General features: G+C 57.3%; 6 protein-coding genes across 6 annotated transcripts; 3 read left to right on the top strand and 3 right to left on the bottom strand.

Moving 5' to 3' along the window:
- Window positions 1-836: 836 nt before the first annotated feature.
- On the top strand, window positions 837-3,979 carry LTHEOB_3034 (C6 transcription factor; the record flags this gene model as incomplete). The annotated part of the gene is made up of 5 exons (XM_035511913.1): window positions 837-1,052; window positions 1,242-1,379; window positions 1,427-2,427; window positions 2,492-2,922; window positions 2,979-3,979. The coding sequence occupies 5 exons, from the start codon at window positions 837-839 to the stop codon at window positions 3,977-3,979; spliced, it is 2,787 nt and encodes a 928-aa protein (XP_035362927.1).
- A 1,209-nt stretch (window positions 3,980-5,188) lies between these two features.
- LTHEOB_3033 (uncharacterized protein) lies at window positions 5,189-6,241 on the bottom strand (the record flags this gene model as incomplete). Its single annotated transcript, XM_035511912.1, has 1 exon — window positions 5,189-6,241. One exon carries the CDS (start codon window positions 6,239-6,241, stop codon window positions 5,189-5,191), a length of 1,053 nt encoding a protein of 350 aa, XP_035362926.1.
- A 755-nt stretch (window positions 6,242-6,996) lies between these two features.
- Window positions 6,997-10,307, bottom strand: LTHEOB_3032 (Importin beta-5 subunit protein; the record flags this gene model as incomplete). Its single annotated transcript, XM_035511911.1, has 6 exons — window positions 6,997-7,166; window positions 7,239-7,436; window positions 7,492-7,613; window positions 7,665-7,853; window positions 7,899-9,451; window positions 9,507-10,307. 6 exons carry the CDS (start codon window positions 10,305-10,307, stop codon window positions 6,997-6,999), a joined length of 3,033 nt encoding a protein of 1,010 aa, XP_035362925.1.
- A 729-nt stretch (window positions 10,308-11,036) lies between these two features.
- On the top strand, window positions 11,037-11,828 carry LTHEOB_3031 (Horma domain-containing protein; the record flags this gene model as incomplete). The annotated part of the gene is made up of 1 exon (XM_035511910.1): window positions 11,037-11,828. One exon carries the CDS (start codon window positions 11,037-11,039, stop codon window positions 11,826-11,828), a length of 792 nt encoding a protein of 263 aa, XP_035362924.1.
- Window positions 11,829-12,863: 1,035 nt separating this feature from the next.
- Window positions 12,864-15,484, bottom strand: LTHEOB_3030 (Ubiquitin conjugating enzyme 7 interacting protein 1; the record flags this gene model as incomplete). Its single annotated transcript, XM_035511909.1, has 5 exons — window positions 12,864-13,124; window positions 13,261-13,750; window positions 13,947-14,517; window positions 14,583-14,863; window positions 14,964-15,484. The coding sequence occupies 5 exons, from the start codon at window positions 15,482-15,484 to the stop codon at window positions 12,864-12,866; spliced, it is 2,124 nt and encodes a 707-aa protein (XP_035362923.1).
- Window positions 15,485-16,924: 1,440 nt separating this feature from the next.
- On the top strand, window positions 16,925-18,152 carry LTHEOB_3029 (Acyl- n-acyltransferase; the record flags this gene model as incomplete). Its single annotated transcript, XM_035511907.1, has 2 exons — window positions 16,925-17,398; window positions 17,448-18,152. The coding sequence occupies 2 exons, from the start codon at window positions 16,925-16,927 to the stop codon at window positions 18,150-18,152; spliced, it is 1,179 nt and encodes a 392-aa protein (XP_035362922.1).
- Between the last annotated feature and the right edge of the window lie 271 nt (window positions 18,153-18,423).

Here is an 18,423-nt window from a genome sequence, read left to right as displayed (position 1 = left end):
GAGCCGATGAGCCGAAGGTCGCGTCAGCCAAGCCCCCAATGGCAGACAGGGGGGGCTACATAAGCAGGCTTCAGCCGCAGTGCGGCGCAGTGGAGCGGCCGGGGAAGCAGCTTCGTCCGGCCGGTCTCGTATTGCCGAGAACGTGAGGTGATGATGGGGAGGTGGCGCTGACCCGGAAGCGTGGAGAGGGAGCCCACAGCAGCAGGTCGGGCCGTTGCTGCGAGAATTTGGAATAATTGGCCGGCGGCCGTTCCTGGGGCGTTGATGGCTCTCCCGCTGCAGGACAATGGGCTGGTTCGTTCCGAAAGCCCTATCGGGGGCGGGTCATCCCAGACGTAGCTGATCTCCGCTCGGCTTCTCTGGCTGACACGGGAACCGCGGAAGGCCGGCTTCTTACGATCTGCATGCCGGCAAAGCTGTGCACCCGGTATCCTACAAAAGCTCGTTCATCACCTGCCGCCGACCACCTCTTAGACTGGTCCCTGGATTCGCCCGCCTGTTGAGCCGACGCTCGAGATCCCCCGCTCCCGCTCGACATTGACCCCAGTACACCCAGCTCCCGCGCGTGATCTCTCGCAGATTGCGCCCTCCCCGCCGCCATCATTAATCACTCAACGTCCATCTCGTCGCTGCTCTCGCCGACTCCTGCCCAACACCAGCGGCCTCTGACCGACAGCCCGCCCACTGGCCGCCTGGAGGTTCCGGCTTATCCGCCGCCGAGTCAGCAGCCTCCGCCCTTGCCAGTCTTCACCCAGCAGCAGCGCCCGCTGCCGCCGGTGCAGACGCCTGAGCGAGCCGCGCCTGAGGCGGGCGCCCGGCGCTCGGAGCAGCCTCGCATGAGGTCCTCCATCGCCTGCGCCCGCTGCAGAAGAAGCAAAGTAAAGTGCGTGAACAATGGCGTAGGCACCACCTGCAGGGCCTGCGAGACCACCGGCCGCGAATGCACCTATCCTTCGCCTGCCGCCGGCGCTGGCGGCGGAGTGCCCGTGGCCCGCCGGGAGAGCAGTAGTCAGTCTGGGCATCCTGTCCTGGACAGAGTCCCTGCTGGTGAGGTACGTTCGTTTTCATTTTCGTAGCTAGATTCTCCCTTGTGCTTTCTTTTTTTTCCTATGTTTTACCGATGAGCCTCATCAGGGTTGTGTCTTGCAGTAGAACAGCTCCCTCGCAATTTATACGCTTTTGCCACGCCTTCGTCATGCTGTCCGTGTGAGTGTCTTGAAGTGCTTATTCGTTTGTGGCAGACTCCGCGGCGCCAGCCCCGACCCAAGAAGAGCTCTGCCTCCATTCCCGGCACCTCTTCTTCGAACAGAGACAGCCCTCACGCTCTAGTGGATGCGCTAGACCCAACAATCCTCACCCCCAAAGTCTGGACGGAACTGGTAAGCCTTCGTCTGTGACAACCACGGCTCCGCTGACTCCTCTACAGTTCGACATTTTCCAAACGCACTATTCCACCGATCTCCCCTTCTTGCACCCTCCGACTTTCCTGAAGCCTTTGCGCCAGTCATCGCTGCAGTCTTCCAACTCAGGCTTCGGCGATCCAGCAAGCGGGCCTCTTCCCGCTCTCTCTCCACTCCTCCTTCTGGCTTTTCTGGCTTTGACCTCGCGCTTTCACCCCCAACTGGTCGCCTACCATTCGACTTCTACCTCGAAACAGAACCCCCAAATCGCCGCCGAGTACTATGCTTCAGCATGCCGAAACCGTATCGCCAGCATGTATGGGGGCGACCCGGGTGTCCCCGACTTGCAGCGGATTCAGGCCATGCTAATGCTTGGGTTGCACGAGTGGGGGTCCTGCCAGGGCTCCAAGGCCTGGGTCACAGTGGGAATAGCGATTCGTGGCGCCCAACTGCTTGGCCTTCAATTCGAGGCTGACCTTGATGATATGCCCCTGGCAAGGTCGACTGCCATGGTCGAAGAGGCACGGCACCTCGGTGTAAACGTCAATCAGAGAGAATATGGGCTGAGCAGCAAGGGAGATGCTTTCATCGAGCAGGAGACAAGAAGACGCACTTTCTGGAGCTGTTTTATCATGGACCGCTATCTGAGCAGTGGGAAATACAGGCCGCAAATGCTCAACATCCAAGACCTGAGGATCCAGCTACCTTGCAGCGAACGCGCCTTCCTTTTCGGCGAAAAAGTCAAAACATTGATGCTGGGCGAAGAAATCCACGATGTCGCCGGCCGCGCCCACATTCAGCACCAGCGGAAGGCTTCGGTAATGCTGGGCTCGAAGTCGGGATCGCCTAATGGGGGTACTCCAGTCAGCAGTGATCGTTCTCCCGTCACGGGTACCGGGCTTGGCCGAGAAGACGAGGAAGACGGTCGGTGGGAGGTCGGCTCCGATGAAGGAATTCTTAGTCGCTTCATCAAAGTATTGGATCTGTACGGGCGTATTGTCAAATGGTCGTGCAGCGGGGGAAGAAGGTACGTTTCACCCGATGTGTTTCATCTGACTCGCGGTTCCAGATGTCGTCGCTGACTGTCTCAGACGAGAGCAATACCCACCTTGGGATGAGCGCTCGACATTCAGTACTCTGCAGCGGCTTCACAGCCGAGCTAGAGATGGCCTGCCCCGCGACATGACACTAACCTCAGCCAACATATCCGCGCACATTACGTCGAGGACATCGACGCCGTTCGTGCTCATGCACATCGTGCATCTCCTTTCTGGCATGATTCTTAACCGTGAATATATCCCCTTCATCCCGCTCCGGTCGCCCAAGCCGCAAGGACCCCTTGATCCTCCGGTATTCCCCTCGGATGAGTACACCGTTCCGGAAGGCTTTTGGGAGCAAAGCGCACGGGAACTGTTCAAATCTGCCAGGGACGTCATCGACCTTCTGCGTATTTGCCAAGAGTGGAATGTTCTAGTCGAGACGCCAATTGTCGGCTTCGCTGCTTACACCGCTGCTTTCACAGGTATGCCTCCATATCGCCGCAGCAATCCAATCATTGAAGCCGCTAACGCAAGGCAGGTGTTTATGCTATCAACTTCCCCTGGATGGACCCCCACGGCTACATGTGCAAAGGAACACAGTCTCGCGATCCCGTGAAGTCTGAGACAGGCGACTCTCCGGGCGCCGAAGCTGCACGGAAGGCCCTCGAGATCATAAGCCAGATGCGCAGAGCGCTGCACATGGCCGATGGCTGGTTCAGGACCCTCAAACGTGTGCATGTGTATTACATTCGGATCAAGAAGGACTTCCGCCGGAATGCAAAGGCGATGGCCAGCCTTTCTCCCGGTGCCGAGTCTCTGCGCAGCCTCACTCTTCGCGAAGGTGGACCTGGTGGGGGATTAGAAGAATACAAGCTATTGGAGAAGTCGTTACGGGAATTTGGCAGCCTGTGGGACGAGGGCGAGGATCTGGAGATGCTTGACGCGGGAGACGAGGAGCGCCGCCCTGACACCAGCTCGTCAATACCTCCCGGTGAAGCCATGGATACATCGAACGCTCCCGATGCCATCCGGCAGGAGAGGTGGAACGCGATCAATACCGTCGCTGCGGCTGCATCTCAGCAGAACGCAGCCAATGGGGCGACCACTTACGGACCGGGTCGCATTCCGATTTCAAACCCTTCCCCCGAGCAGCAAAAGCCACCTCAGCTGCCCGGACACTCCCCGATCCTATCTCCGCCCGGCTCCGCATCCGCCGCAAGCAACACCCCCTACGATCGCCCTTCGGGCTTCACTCCCATTCAGCACCAACAGCACCCCCACGCGAATCCTGCCGACTCGTACGGCACGCATCAACCGTCGTACACCTCAGCCTCGTCCTTCTCGCCCGCGTCGCAGGAAGCATGGTTGGACAGCCTCGACACGCGCTTCGGCGGTGACGACATCGCCGCTTTCGTCGCAGGAACCAATTGGGAAGACTGGGCAGCCATGGCGCAGCCCGGGGAGCAGGGCGTCAGCGGATGGCTGAGCGCTGTGTGGATGGGCGCGCCCGGCCCGCCACCCACACCCGGCAGATCCTGAACCTTTTTCCCCCTTCGCCTTCTTCCCGTGTCTCTCTCGTCCACCCACGCGCTCCCGAACCCCCGCGGGAAGGGGCTCACGCATCCCTGCCGCATGACCTGCTGCTCCACAACTTCCTCCCGTCCTTTCACCGCGTCACCCATCCCCTCCTCCCACCCCTGTTCACCGCGTGTTGCATGCATGATCTAGTCCCAACGCATCACACCCGCTTCGTGTGCGCCGGGGTTACCTCTGCTACTGTCCAACAATTTTTCTCACCCGATTCGGAGTTTTAAGGAATAAGGCAGGGTTCAAAAAAATTAAAGTTTTTTTTCTCCACATCATCGTTCGCATCAACCCTCCCCCCACAACCGGAACAGCTCTCTGATCCGGTCTATATCCGCCGTTTTAGCGGTTTCTTTCCCTCCCCAATTCTTGTGTGTCACGGCCTTTTCTTACCCCTCCACGTTTTCCTTTCGCTCGTTTCCTCGGTTGGGTTAAGGATGACGGTTACTTTACTTACCTTACATTGTTTTGTCTTCACTATATCCCTTCGCTTATTATTATATTTGGCTGCTGGGGAAAGAGGAACGGCGGACGTGTCTTGGTTAGTCAGTTAGGCAGCGGGCCCCGGGGGAGTGGAGATGAGTATCGGAAGGGAGGACGGGGAGGTGCGTGTAGGTGTAGACCATTGTAGGCGGATCGAATATGTGCGAATGAATGTCGGGTGTTTCCGAGAATAGCTGCGCGAAATGTCAAAAGAACGAGAGTGCCCTGGTGCTTATTCATTGCTTGTGTTTTCTTGGCACGACTTGTTTTTTCAAAGAGACTTAGAGCGTGTGTGCGTTGTCAATATCTTTTGTTCCTCTCTTTTGCCATTCGACCTGGATCGTCACATTAATTCCCGGAAGTGTACGGGTTCTCTTCTTCTTAAGGAAATGTGTTTATTATCAACGGGGTCTAGGAAATTTGTCACGCTGGCTGACGAGGGGAAACAAAACAAAGAAGAAGAGAAGCAGGGGCAAGCACGGAACGCAATCCCAAACGCCTAAGCATACAAATACCTAAGCATGCAACCATCCAGTAGGTGCCATGGCCAAAAGACACAGCCACCACCGCAGCTCGGCAAACAGAAACCCATCAAAACAATAGAACCATCCATCCAATCCGTACATCAAATGAACACGAAAACTGCCGTCAACCAGACCAGCGCGTTACGCATCCTCGAATTCACGAGGCCCTCCTCGTCACCAAGCCATTATCCTCGGGCATAGTCTCGCTGCCCGAAGCAATCGCATCCCTCCTGTGCATCACAGCCCCATTGAACGCATGCATGAACATAGCGGCAGCCCTTCTCGCCCTCTCCTCGTCCGCGGCAGCCGCGGCGTCCGCGCTGTCCGTCGTGCCATCCGCAGTGCCGTCCGTCGTGCCGTCCACAGCGCCGTCCACATGCTGCCCTGACGACTCCGCCGCCGGCTGAGCCTCCTTCCCCCACTTCTTCTTCGCCTGCGCCGCCGCCGCCTTCTTCTCGTTCTTCTTATGCTTCGTCTTCTTCAACACGGCCTTGGTGATCATGCCCAGGATAGCAAGCCCGGCGACGCCGCCTATGACGGCGAGCAGGACGCGTCTGAGTACTCGATCGTGCTCTTTCACTTCCCGGCAGTGGTCGTAGCACGACTCGTAGTCCCAGCATTCGAGGTTCTTCTTGGAATTGTGCTTGTGCTTCCTCCGCCGGTGCTTCTTGTTCTGGGACAACCACAGCAGCTCGGCCGCGTCGTAGCCGCGCGGGTCGACCATGTCGCAATCCGGATTCGACGGCGTCATTGTGCCGATCTCATTGCCAAATCTCGGGTCGCGATAAGGCACGGGCGTGTGGCGCGTCTGGTCGGGAATGCAGTCCGTTGGGTTGACGGAGAGAGTTGGCTTCGAAGTCTTCGGTGGAAGGCCTGTCTTGTCCTTGTCTTTGCCGGTGGGGCTCACGTACTGGCTTGACACGAAGTTGCTGACCAAGTCGAGATATTGCTGGCCAGGAACAGCCTCTGCGTACAGAGACGCTTGTGAGGCAAGCGGTATGTGCAGGCCTTTGCCGTCGCCCCAGTGCGGAAGCGTCCAATTGACCGTGGCGGTGGCAGTGTCCCCGTTTTGCCACCAGGTGACGGGTGGCAACATCACTGGTGTCATGTACTGGCGCATACATGTGTTCTTGCAGATGCCGCTGTGCCGGCCTTTGCCTTTTGTAGGGCAGTTCGTCTGGCTGAGGATAGGGCTGTCATCGGGGACCATGGTCAGTTCAGGTGGAAGGAATTGAAAGCTAGGAGAGACAGACGAGCTGCCTGCAGGGCGGAATGTCGGGGAGGCTTACTAGATCTGTGTAATAGGCTTCGGAGTGGAATACACGAAATAGCTGGTGCTTTCCGATTGAGCTGTGGCAAGGATCGGCCATAGTAAAAGAGCCGCCAAGAGCATCCTCAAGTCCATGATTGCGGTCACTGCTGGTGAAGCTTGATGTGGATTGCGAGATGCTGGCAGTTACGAAGTGTCGATGACAAGAGAGTTGGATTGAGATCTGAGGGTGTACTGGTCAGAGTAGGACACGACGGCAGGCACTCAAGTCAAACTTGCCGGTTTGAGAATGGAAAGCGCCAAATCCTCATTCACTGCAAGAATGAGGGCCTCCTGCCCAAACCATCTGAAACGTGATTGCCGCACCAATTTGTAGGTGCGCAAGTCAGTATTGCTCGTGACGGGGAATCGTGCCGTGTTGAGTGTATAGTCTTGAACTGATAGCCGTCTCCCACACTCTAGCTCAGTAAATCAAAGTAATCACCCATAAACATTTTTGTCCAGTTCCTTTTCGTCTATGTGGTATATAGTCATGAAACACCCGCTTTTCCATCTCATCATATCAGCTATCTACTCATCATCTGCATCCTCAACGAAACGAGCCTTGCTGTATAAGGCACGTGTCATGCCAAAATATTCACTCGTGTTTCTTTATTCTTGATCACTCCGGAGCAGACATTGCTGGTGGCATGAATTTAGCTCATCGACCTGAGCTTCTCCTGCTCCTGCGGCGTCAACGCCGCGAACATCTCGTTAAAGCCAGGCTTCTGCGCTGCCTCGTGGAAGAAGTTGGTGAGGTAGGCTTGGGTCTCGTCGTCACGCTGGCGGCCGCCGAAGCCGTCATCGGCGCCGTATGCCATGAGTTCTATAAAATCGCACAACTTTGTTAATCAAGTGCGCCGTGGAAACGTTTGCAAAGAGCTGCGTAGAGACTTACCAGCCTTGGTGACGCCGGCTCCGAGATCCAGCTCGTTGTCGTCATCCTCCCAGTCGTCATCATCGCTCACATCGTCAGGGAGGTCGTTGGCGCCAGCTGCGTTGACGTTCTGCATGTTGCCGCTGGCGGACAGCAGCTCCTCGACGAGAACCTTGAGGATCTTGAGCGTAGCTGGGACCATGGTGTACTGGTCGGGATCTGAAGAGAAAACAAATCAGTAAGTGGTGAACGACGCGAAACTACTCGTACGTACTCTGTCGGGCACGGGATCGGGTCATAATACGATCGCTCTGCGGGACAATGAGATCACCTTTAACCATGACTTGAGCCAAACGAGCGTCATTGAGATCATAGAGTTTCGAAAGGGCGATGACGCTGCGTCAAATTGGTTAGCGATAGAACACTTCAGGATCTGGTGACACATACTTCTGCCGGATTTCGTCGTAGCCAGCAAACATGATCGAGTTCTCGAGCCACTTGGCCATGACAACCTGCAGGGCATTCTGTTGACCAATCTGAGTGTTCGCAAGGAAGTCCACGACCTCATGAGCATTGACCAAAGACAGGCGTGCAAAAACAAGGGTTAAGCTCTGAATGAATTGCGCCTGCGTAGCACTGCCAAGCCTGACAGCAACAGCGTGGAGCAAAGTCATCATGTACGGTCCAAGCTTCTCGGATCCAGCTTTCTCCACCACCTCGGCAGCAAGCTCGCCGACTTCGGCAGCGGCGTTGTCGTCAACGCTGGGGCTGAGCAGCCGGTCGATGATCACAAGAACAACCTCGAGGCCACCCTTGCCAGTCTCGTCATGCCACTCAAACAGCTGGTGGTGGTCATGGATAAGAATGTTCTTGACAGCAGACGTGGCAGCCCTGAGCAGTTCCTCATCATTGGAGCCCAGAAGCACACGGTTCACCTTGGGCATGACAGTAGACACGAAGCCTTGCGGGAGGGGTTCGGAACCGTGCTCAGTGAGGACGGAGAGCAGCTCAGCAGCGAGGTTGGTAAGAGCATTCTCCTCGGTCAAAGTACCAACGTCAAAGGCGCCAGTGAGCGAGGGGAGGACCTTCTGGCACAAGCGGGTAAAGGTCTCGGGGCCATTGGCGGCCAGAGTCTCGGTGATCTCCTCGAAAGTCTCGCTGACCAGAATGGTGAGCTGGAAGTTGTTTGCTCCATGGCTAGCAATGGTGAAAAGAAGATCCAGACCAGATCCATTAAGGCAGACCTGGGTGTCGAGCAGAATGGCATCGCGGAGGGTCTCCACAAGGGTTACCATCAAATCGTCACTGTCGGCAAGTTCGCTCAGGTCCTGAGCACTAAGATAGGATGAGATGGCGTTGATGACTGCACCCTGCAAGGGCAGCGTGGCCGCCTGGGGAAGTGCCGAGAGGTAATGCTGGAGTGCTCTGATGCAGGCGACCTTGACCACATCCGACTCGTCATTGGTGATACCCTGAAGGGAGGCCTCCATGAACGATACAGCCATTTGCTGCAGCGCATCACCGGACGTCCTGGTAAGACTGCCAGCGACCAGATAACCGCGAGCACGCAAGAATTCCTCCTGCTGCTGCATAGCGTACCTGACAAAGTCGATGAAGCCGGTAGCAGCTTCGGCGCTGACCTGGCGGTCGACATCCTGGAAGTCGCCGAGCATCTGGTTGAGGATATAGAGCGCAGCCTCCTTTGCCTTCCAGGTCTGGTCTGTGGAGTACAGAGAGCGAGTGTACGAGAGCAGGCCCTCGACGGTTGCTGCGCTTTGCCATTCGCCAAGCTTGATGACGAGGTCTCCGCAAGCCGTACGGGGAGTGTAGTTAGCAGTAACGCTGGTCTCCTCAGAGAGGAAAATGTTGACATCCAAATTCCACAGACCCTCCTCCTCAGTAGTGATCTGAGCATATGCTACGGCAAGCTTCATAACCTCGGTAACCCAGGTCGCTCCAGTGCCGCTTTGCGCTTGCAGCTGGGACTCGAGCTCCTTGCGGACCGGCGGCGCCTTCAGGCATGCCTGCATGAAGTCTAGCTCTTCGAGGACAAGGAAGTCCAGGGTATAGGGGAGGCCGTCGGCATCTTCCAGCCTGCTTTGCCTGTCGTCCTCGATGTACATCTGGTGGTATGCGCCTTGCAGCGACGAAAGCTCATCCCACGTAGCGGAGAAAAGAACCGGGCTATGGGGCGAAAGGGTCGAGGGGAAAACGGAGCGTATTCTCATAAGTGCCTGCTCACTTCAGTATACCCATACATAACAGCGGTCAGCAAAAGCCAATTCCTACCTTAACAACCTGCAGCTTCAAAACCACGAGACCCCTCCAGATCTCGGCTGCTTCGGAGCTCTCATCCTCGGACGGCGCGTTCGGGAGCTTGGTCTTCAGAACATCAATGAAAAAGGGCAGCCACACGCTCAGCGTCTCGTCTGCGAATCCCTTCACAGCCTGCTTGTGGTCCTCCATCACCATCTCCAGAGTGTCAAAGCAGCTGCGGAAGACGGCAACGGCGAGAGCACGCAGCGACGGCTTCCGCTGGGCACTCGTGGCAACCGCGTACATGGTCTTGACGAGCTCGCCGGCGGACTGGAAGAACTGGACCTCGTTGAAGCACTCGTCGATAAGGTCGCCGAGCACCTTGAGGGCGCCGTGCAGCTGGGCGTCGGTGGCATTGGGTATCAGGTTCAACAGGCCGGGCAGCAGGTCGGGCCACTGGTCGGGGAAGTCGGCGGAAGCGATCTTGCTGACGACGTAGCTGGCGGCCGTCTTGATCTTGCGCTCGTCGGAGTTGCTGGTGGCCAGCTCGAGCAGCGAGTGCCGCAGCCGGCTCTTGGTCTCCTCGCTCGCGACCAGCTGGCCCTTGAACTCGTCAAACTGGGCGGACCATGTCGAGACGACGTATTTCCGCAGAGTTAGCAGGGCACACTGACGGATGTCGAGCGGGACCGAGTCGTGGGAGGCGACGGTGACGAGGCCGAGCGGGAAGGCCTCATTGGGATAGAGCTGCTCCAGCTGCAGCTCCGCCTGCTTGCGCGGAGCGTCCTGCGGGGATTGCGTGTCGGCAAGGAGACGGACGAGCTGCTCTTCCATGGTGACGGATGGGGGTGGTTCAGTAGGAGAGGGCGAAGGAGCGGCGCGTGAGTTGGAAGTGAGAGCACGTCGGCGGCGCCACAAACACGCGTTGACGTGGTTGTCGAACGGTGTTATTCTTTTCGCGGGGCAATTGGGTAGGCTTGGGCGGTGAGCGCGTCCACTAGGGCCAGGGATTGGGCCGGGCGTCACGCGGCGAGCGATCTGAACGAGGATGCTGAGTCGGCGGCGCTAGCACTCGAGATGGCCGAAGCAGGCATTTGATTTGTGTGAAGATTCCGGCGGAGGAAGGCACTTCACGCGGTGCCTCTTCGGTGCGGCAAACGTGACCGCGCGCGTCTCTGTCGCGTGCGAGCCACGTCCGACGACTCACTCTGCGACAACAGCCCGATCGACATGGATCGCAGCTGACAGCTGCCTCTCCCGCAAGCCCTGCTTAAGCTTATCCGGCAACCAGGGTACGTTGGGTGCCCCAATGCAAGTGCTCCCAAATCCCCGCCGCCACCGCGTCAATGTTCCTCAGACTCCACCAGAACTTTTGCTTGCTTTTTCTAATGTCTTAACCCAAGGTGCTAGTTTCAGCATTGCAGCTGCGGAGCTTAATCCAGACCGGTCGAGAGCAATCGCCGTGTCTCAAAAGAGTCTTCCGTATACGAAACCATAATACCACCGGTCCAGTAAAGACACCGCGGCCAACACGTTGAGCATCCGGAAAAGAAATCACAAACCATGCCCCAACCACCCACCCCTCGCACCCTGTCCTCCTTGATCGCCGCCTTCACCTCCTTCCTCACCGTCTCCATCCACACCATCCTGCACCAACGCTCGCTCTACCCTCAATCATCCTTCCTCACTGCTCGCGCCTACAACTACCCCGTCCGCCAATCCCGCCACCCGGCCGTCTGCGCCTGGATCACCGATGCCGTCGCCGCCGTCGAGGCCGAGCTACTACGCAACAGCGTCGCGCGGGTCGCGCTCGTAATCTACTCAGCCGGCATCAAACCGCTTGAGCGCTACATCTGGGACGTGTCGCGCTTCCCCGTCGTCGCGCGGCCACAGGACCGAGAGACGATGTTTGCCAGCTCGAGCGCAACAGCAGCGAGTGACGCGAAGAAGACAGCGGTGGCGGCAGATCAGGGCGAGGAGAACGTAGACCTGGAAGAGCAATTCCGCGCCGCGCTGGCTAAGCTGACCGTCTGCGGCGACGTGCTCGCGCCGCTGCCTCCTGGGTGCACGTTCACGGTGGCGGTGGAGATGAAGGACGAGGTTGATGTCGACCCGCCCGTCGGGCACCCGCAGCCGTGGATACCGGTGCAACCAGATCTGCAGGCCGTGAGGAGGAGTAGGATCGGTGAGGACGAGAATGAGCTAGGGCGGGAGCTGGGAGGGGCCAAGACGACACCCGTGCGGTCGGTGAGGGCGGGGGAGATGATTTTCGAGATGTGGATCGAGGAGGGGAAGGCCAAAGTGGATATGATGGAGAGTTCGGGGTCGAATGCAAGCTCGGTGGATTACAGGTAGCTGCTCAAATAATGAAAGATCATAATCCTCTACTCTGGCACCGCTGAAGTCTTTTGAACTACAGTCCCCTCCCGCAGCCGATGGCTAGCGTGGATTTGTTTCTTTGCTCATGTCATGGGTAGCTGAAGCCATCGTCCGGACGTAAATGTCGAATTAATAATTATACATATACGTCCGGACGATAGCTTCAACTACCCATGATATGTTATTTTTCTTTTTGGAAAGCAAGTCAATTCATCATTCGTGCTATGTGCTATCCATAATGTCAGTGAAGAGCCCGGGTTAAACCTCCATGATCGAAACGCAAAAAGAAAAGAAAAAGTAAGAGTCCAGCCTCCGTTTCCCCGTTTTCGCAGCGGTATGTAGGCTCGAATTTGCTATACTTCGCACGCCGGAGGCCGAAAAAAGAAGATTCCAATGCTTGTGGGGCCTAGAAGTCTCGAATACGGTTAATAGAGGCCTGCTCTTGTCGAAAAACGGAGGCCAATTAGTTCAGAATGAAGATCAGGATTTTGAAAACCAGAAAACCCGGTGTAATTATCAGAAGGGAGAAGCCGTTGGTGTGATTGAAAAGCCGAAGACGCCGAAAGCCGTAGTGACGCTGGAATGCTCCGGATGTTCGTAAAGAGGTGGGTAATCAACTGGGTATCGAATATCGTGCCATCGAGTCGAGAGTGTCCGTACTGGAGTCTTTCCGGTCGCAGCGGAACTTTTTTTTAGAGATCCGTATCGCCAAAGGAAACTCCCACAGAATATTGCTGTAAGAGCCTTCCTGCGTGGTTAGATGCGTAAATTGTCAGTGCAGTGCGACCCATTGCGAGGAGCTTTGGCTAGCCAGGGCTGTCGTCTTTGTATAAGAAACGAAGTCATAGTCGGCAATGTCGACTGTAGAGCCGCTGTACGGTAACTGAAGTCATCCGCTCTCCTCAAATACGGTGTGCAGTTTTAGCTTCACTTAAAACTGGCGGTGGTTGGGCAGACGCCCCATATGCTCGTATTGGCGCAGCCTAGCCAAATTCACCTGGTGCTCTTGTGCTATTTGCCGATGAGTCGCATCATCCATTGGATTGGCCAGGATACCAGGCCAGTCGTGAAGTTCTTGATGCGCTTGAGCTGCAAAGGGCCCCGCGCGAGCTGGGGCTGGAGCCTGAGCCTCCCGTTGCCGCTCTCGCTCACCGCGAAGGCCGAACCCAAACAGTCGAGCCGCTCCACCTCCAAAGTTATGCTCTCTTCCCTGGTCAGGCCGTCCAGGATTCTGCGGTTGTTGAGCTCGATGGCCGGGGCCAAGCCAAGGCCCTTCGCGGTTCAGCTGTTGAGGTCCACGAGGCACAGCATGCCCGTTTCCAAAGAGGTTCTGTGGGAATAGTGCATCAAATCCGAAGAAGTTGCCATTACGAGCATGAAAGGCCTCACGGATATTCAGGCGACGCACATTAGCTCTTGCGGCATCAATATCTGCCTGCTGTGGGTTGTTCACCTGACGCTGATTCGGAGCGGGGTTAAAAGCTTCGAAGTCTGGGATCTCTGGAATCGGGGCACCCATCCAGCGGGGAGGCATACCCAGCATGGGCTCTACAAGCGCATCAAGCACCATCGCATTTTGTGCACGTCTTCCACCTGCAGCTGGGACCGCAATAGGATCTCCCGGTCTGAAGGCTCGGAAGGGTCCGTGATGTTGTTGCCGACGGTCAGCAGCCGCAAGCCGCTTTTTCTCTTCTTTCTGAACGACATCCGAGAGCTTGATCTTGAGTTCTTCATCAGTAAGGTCTGGGTTGGCCTTCTTGACTTCCTCGAGGGCCTTGGCCTCTGCCGCCTTGACCTCATCGACGTGGCGTTTCTCTACGTTCTCGTCGTAGAGAGGACACTTCCCATGTGAGTTGTGAAAGTGTTCATAGCCGGTAACGCTCTTCGAGCATATGTAACTGTGGTGTCACACATTAATGTAAGAGGTGCAATCAAAGATGTTTGCAGGGGGGGAGGAATGAGACGTACCACTGCGTATGATGACAGCTTGCGCAGGTCATCTTATTGCACCCATCACTCTTCATAAATGGCATCTTGCATCCGCTGTGCCACGGTAAGTATCCGCGAGTAACGTACCGGAGCTGCTGGACTTACTTGCAAGTTCTGACCAGAGCCTTGGTCATGGCTTCTTCGATGTGATGGCGGACATTGCCACTGCGCTCCTTTCCGGCTTCTTCACACGTCAGAGGGACGTGGCTTTCGAGACGACACAGCCTGCAGCTCACAATCTCGCAATCGGCGTTTTGGCAGCGAAACTCGCGATCAACCTCGACGGGCTCGCACTCGGCCTGGAAATCGCAAAAAGGGCACTGGACCAGGTTCTCAATCCCGGCTTTTCGCAGATCGTCCTGTTGCTGCAGCTTTTCCATGCGACAGAAAACCTTAGGGTCGATGAAGGCCTTGAGCTGTGCGTTGGAGAAATCGGCCCCGCAGGTTGGGTCGCAGCATTTCGGGCGGCATCTGCCTGCATCAAGCTCAGCATTGACGCAGTTACGAGCACAATCTTGGCACAGGTAGTGGATGTTCGCGCCGTCGCAGAACATCATTCGATTGGTAGGGCCTGTGTCGAAGCAGGACATGCATTCCGACTCCTCGCCTAAAGAGCGGGCTTGGGCCGCGTTGCGCTCTTCCTCGAGGCGCTTCTGCTCCTCGTGCTGGCGTGTGACTACAAGTCCGTGTCAATGGTAAAAGCGCTATCTTGTAGATGAAGATATTGCATGAAGTGCTTACCGGCGTCCTGCCCCACCTTCTTCTTTGCTGCTTGAGACTCCTTGGCGATGGTCTGCATGGCTTCGGTAACGTGGGATTCTTGTGAAGCAGTGGAATGCAGAGGTCTGGTGTCGCGGATGCGGACTTTGCGATAAGGCCTTCTAAAGGGATCCATGGTAGAATATGTGCGATCTAGCTCCTCGAGACGTAGGAATGCTTTGTAGAAGGAGCCCTGCTCCTTAAGAACCTGCTGGATGAAGGCGACGGGGATCTCACGGTAGTGGTTCTGGAGGGTGTTGACGCTGCGAGTAAATTAGAGGTTTGGTGACCCTTTTGAATTGCGTTGGTGCTGGCGCACAGCTGGCCGCAGGAGGTGGCATCAAGATTTCTTGGAAGACTTACGCCGCATTCTGGTAGGCTCTCCGGGTGGCAAAATGCCCGCTGTCCATCGGGGCTCGTTCAAAATCATCATCGCTCGGCTCCCTTTTCCGCTTCAACGCGGCCCTCTTTGCCTCGCGCTCCGTCGGGTACTTTCCTTCATCAAGGATGCGCACAATGAGTTGATCGCACCATGTGCTGTCGGGGAGCATGCCCACGTCGAGGCCGCCACGAAACATGGCCCGCACGTGATCATGAGATATGTCGGGATATATCTCAAGGACCCTCGAAAGGCATTCGTCTTCAGTCATTGGGTGCGGCTGCTCCGCGATTGGCTCGTGGGCCGTTTCCTCGCCTTCGACCACGGCCATGATAGCCGCCCATTCCGCGTCGAACTCGGCGTTTGCAGCAGGGGTGGGTACGTCTGCGAAGGCGGTGCGCTGCGGAGGAGGAGCGATCTCCATTAAGTCGTCGTCACTCTCATCATCTGACAGGATCTCGATGATCTCACGCGGTGCCAAGAGAGGGTTGTTGGGAGGAGGCATGTCGAGCGATTGTGCGTGCACAGGCTAGGTGGATGGGCGGTGGGCGGTTTTAAAAATGGTGATGGAGGCAGTGGCAGCTGCCGGGACGGCGACGAGATTGAAAGCACCTGGGCAACGTCGGTGGTAGCCTCTCCACCGGCATCAACACAAGAAGCAGGTAGAGGTCGTGAGTGCACACGGAAGAAAAATGATACGTCGTCACCTCTTGTGGAACACCGAGGCCCTGCGAGTTTGCGAACTGAGGGACTGGTGGCTTTAGAGAGCGAAAAGTCGAATCATGGCACCGCACTCTGGGCACCTGCAGCCGCAATCACGGGTGCTGTTTTCTGGAGCGAGGGAGGAGGGGTAGCGTCAGCGCGGCTGCACAACCTGAGCCTTGCCGCCCGCGCCGCTTGGGGCGTCGTCTCGGAGTATCAGCGACCCTGCTGCGATTGAGAGTCGAGCCGCGCGGCTGGAGTCTGCACGCCGTTGGCGAGTGTCGAGTGGCAGTGTGAGTCGCGAGGCGGCGTTGAGAGCTCGCCGCTGCCAAAAGCAATGATCCTCCGCAATTACCCCCGCGAGCAAGGGCACCCGACTTACTGTGACGTGGGTACCTGAAGCTGTCATCCGGACGCAAATGTCCATTTAATAATTCTACATTTGCGTCCGGATGACAGCTTCGGGTACCCACGTCACGATAGAATATTTACGATAGCTCACCCACGCCTCGCGATGTGGCCAGAAACACGCGGGAACCGCACTAAGAAGGCTTCTGCGAGCGCGCGAGTCATTCGACGCGGCCTTCGCTAGCGCCTGCCACAGTCGCGCAGGCCTCGTCTATCTGCGGCTTATCATCATGCAGCAGCAGAGCCTCCAGCTACAACGGCGCTTCAGGAGAAGCTGGCCCTGGGGCCGGCATGTTCCTCTGGGCGGCGGGCTGCAATGATGGGTGCATGTCCCCTATAATGCTTCCACTGTCGGTCTGCACTACTGCGTAGCTGGCCGTGGGCCGACCTGGCTTGGCCCCTCCCATCCCCACCTCGCTGTAAGCGGCAGGAGCTGTCGCCAAAACGAATCTTCACGACGTCTCTCACCGGTGCGCGTCATGGTGCACGCCAGAACAAGCAACTCGATGCCGTCAGACGAAAGCCACCCCTGGCCGCTGCTCCACAACCCGCGCCCTACGCTCCTCCACATGTGATCTGCTTCCGGGGCTCCCCAGCCGGCTTGCCACGGTTCCCGTCGGACTGCCTCCAATCTGTGCGTTCGACTTACCTATCTTAAACCAGCCCAGGATGCGGGCACAAGGGGTCATTCGCTGTTCAGTGCAACGGCCTATGGCTCCGTCAAAGCCATCTCCGCATTCTTGACACATAAATACACAAGGCCCCGCCGCAACCGCGCCCGCGCGCTTTTCAAGCTTCACACCGCTGTATTACTATCCCTCACGACTCTTCCAACATGAACGGACACTCGAACGGATACGACCATAAGCTGCCTCCGGGCGACAGCCCCACGCTGGTCCTCGTGGAGCCCACTGAGGACGAGAAGGTCATTCAGTGGACAAAGAACGCTCCGGCGTGGCGGGGCGCCTTGTCCGTTGAGGCCTACATCCGCCGCGAGCGCTTCCTCTCGAGCCAGGACAACACCAAGGACGGAGGCCAGACTTGGTGGGTGCTGGTCGACGAGGCTGCCAGCGAACGCATACTACTGGCGGGCTGCGAGAGCTTCCGCAAGAAGGCAATCGTAGCGAAGGACGGTCAGATAAAGGATGTGATAACGCACGGCGTCGGGAGCGTCTTCTCGCCGCCGGAGCACAGAGGGAAGGGCTACGCAGGGCGGATGATGCAGGAAGTGGGCAAGAAGCTGCGAACATGGCAGACGTCGGAGAAGACGGATTGCCTGTTCTCGATCCTCTACTCTGATATCGGCAAGGTAAGTCCCGAGCCCATCTTCTTTCCAAGTCCGGATAATGGTCTGATAGATGCGGAAGAAATTCTACGCAAACCACGGCTGGGAGCCTTTCCGTTCTGCGCACATCTCGGTGCCGGCAGCGGCAGAGCAGTCGCCGAGTGCGGAGCTGCCGCCAGTGAAGGACCTTGGAGCTGCAGATCTGCCGGATCTCTGCGCGCACGATGAAAGCATGCTCCGCCAGAGCTTGAAAGACGGCCCGTCGGACGGCAAAACCCGAGTGGCCATCCTGCCCGACATCCACACCATCCGCTGGCACCATGCCCGCGAGGAGTTTATCGGCAAGGAATTCTACGGCAATCACCCGGTGGTGAAGGGTGCCATGATTGGCGAGGAGAAAGGCAAGCGGGTGTGGTGCTACTGGACGCGCATGTGGTACAACGCCGATAAGAACCAAAGCAAGGGCAACACACTGCACATCCTGCGCCTGGTCATTGAGGACGGCGTCGCCCCGGACACGGTGGTCACGTCCATCGCGGCGCTGCTTGCCCGGGCACAGCGCGAGGCTGCAGGCTGGCATATGGCCGAGGTGGAGGCGTGGAGTCCCACACCAGAAGTCGTCGCCGCCGCTCAGCTCCTCGAGCCCACGGCCGAGGTGATCGACAGGGACACGGAGAGCATCGCGAGTCTGATGTGGTACGGCGAGCAGCCGGCGGACGGCAGCTCCATCGCAGACGCGATCGAGTGGGTCGGCAACGAAAAGTACGGGTGGTGCTGAGGCTGCTGTTGGGTTCACGATTTGCATGACCGGCGTCCGCGCGCACTTTCCTTGGGCGGCGATACGATCCAGCGTAGATGTAGATTTCACGAAGCAAATTCTCATGGGTTCAAGCAAAATCTGTGCATTCAAAGTATCCAAGCCTACGTGTCCAGTCCTCCGACGCATCACCTGTACCAGAACCGCCAGTTCCATCAACGAGCTTCATTTTCTCGTAGCCTGTCAGACGTCCACCAACACCCACCCAGCCAGACCGACCGAAGTCAAGACG

The sequence above is a fragment of the Lasiodiplodia theobromae genome (genome assembly GCF_012971845.1).
Source record: "Lasiodiplodia theobromae strain AM2As chromosome Unknown scaffold_8, whole genome shotgun sequence".
Classification (NCBI taxonomy): domain Eukaryota; kingdom Fungi; phylum Ascomycota; class Dothideomycetes; order Botryosphaeriales; family Botryosphaeriaceae; genus Lasiodiplodia; species Lasiodiplodia theobromae.
This window is presented reverse-complemented; position numbering and strand designations above follow the sequence as displayed.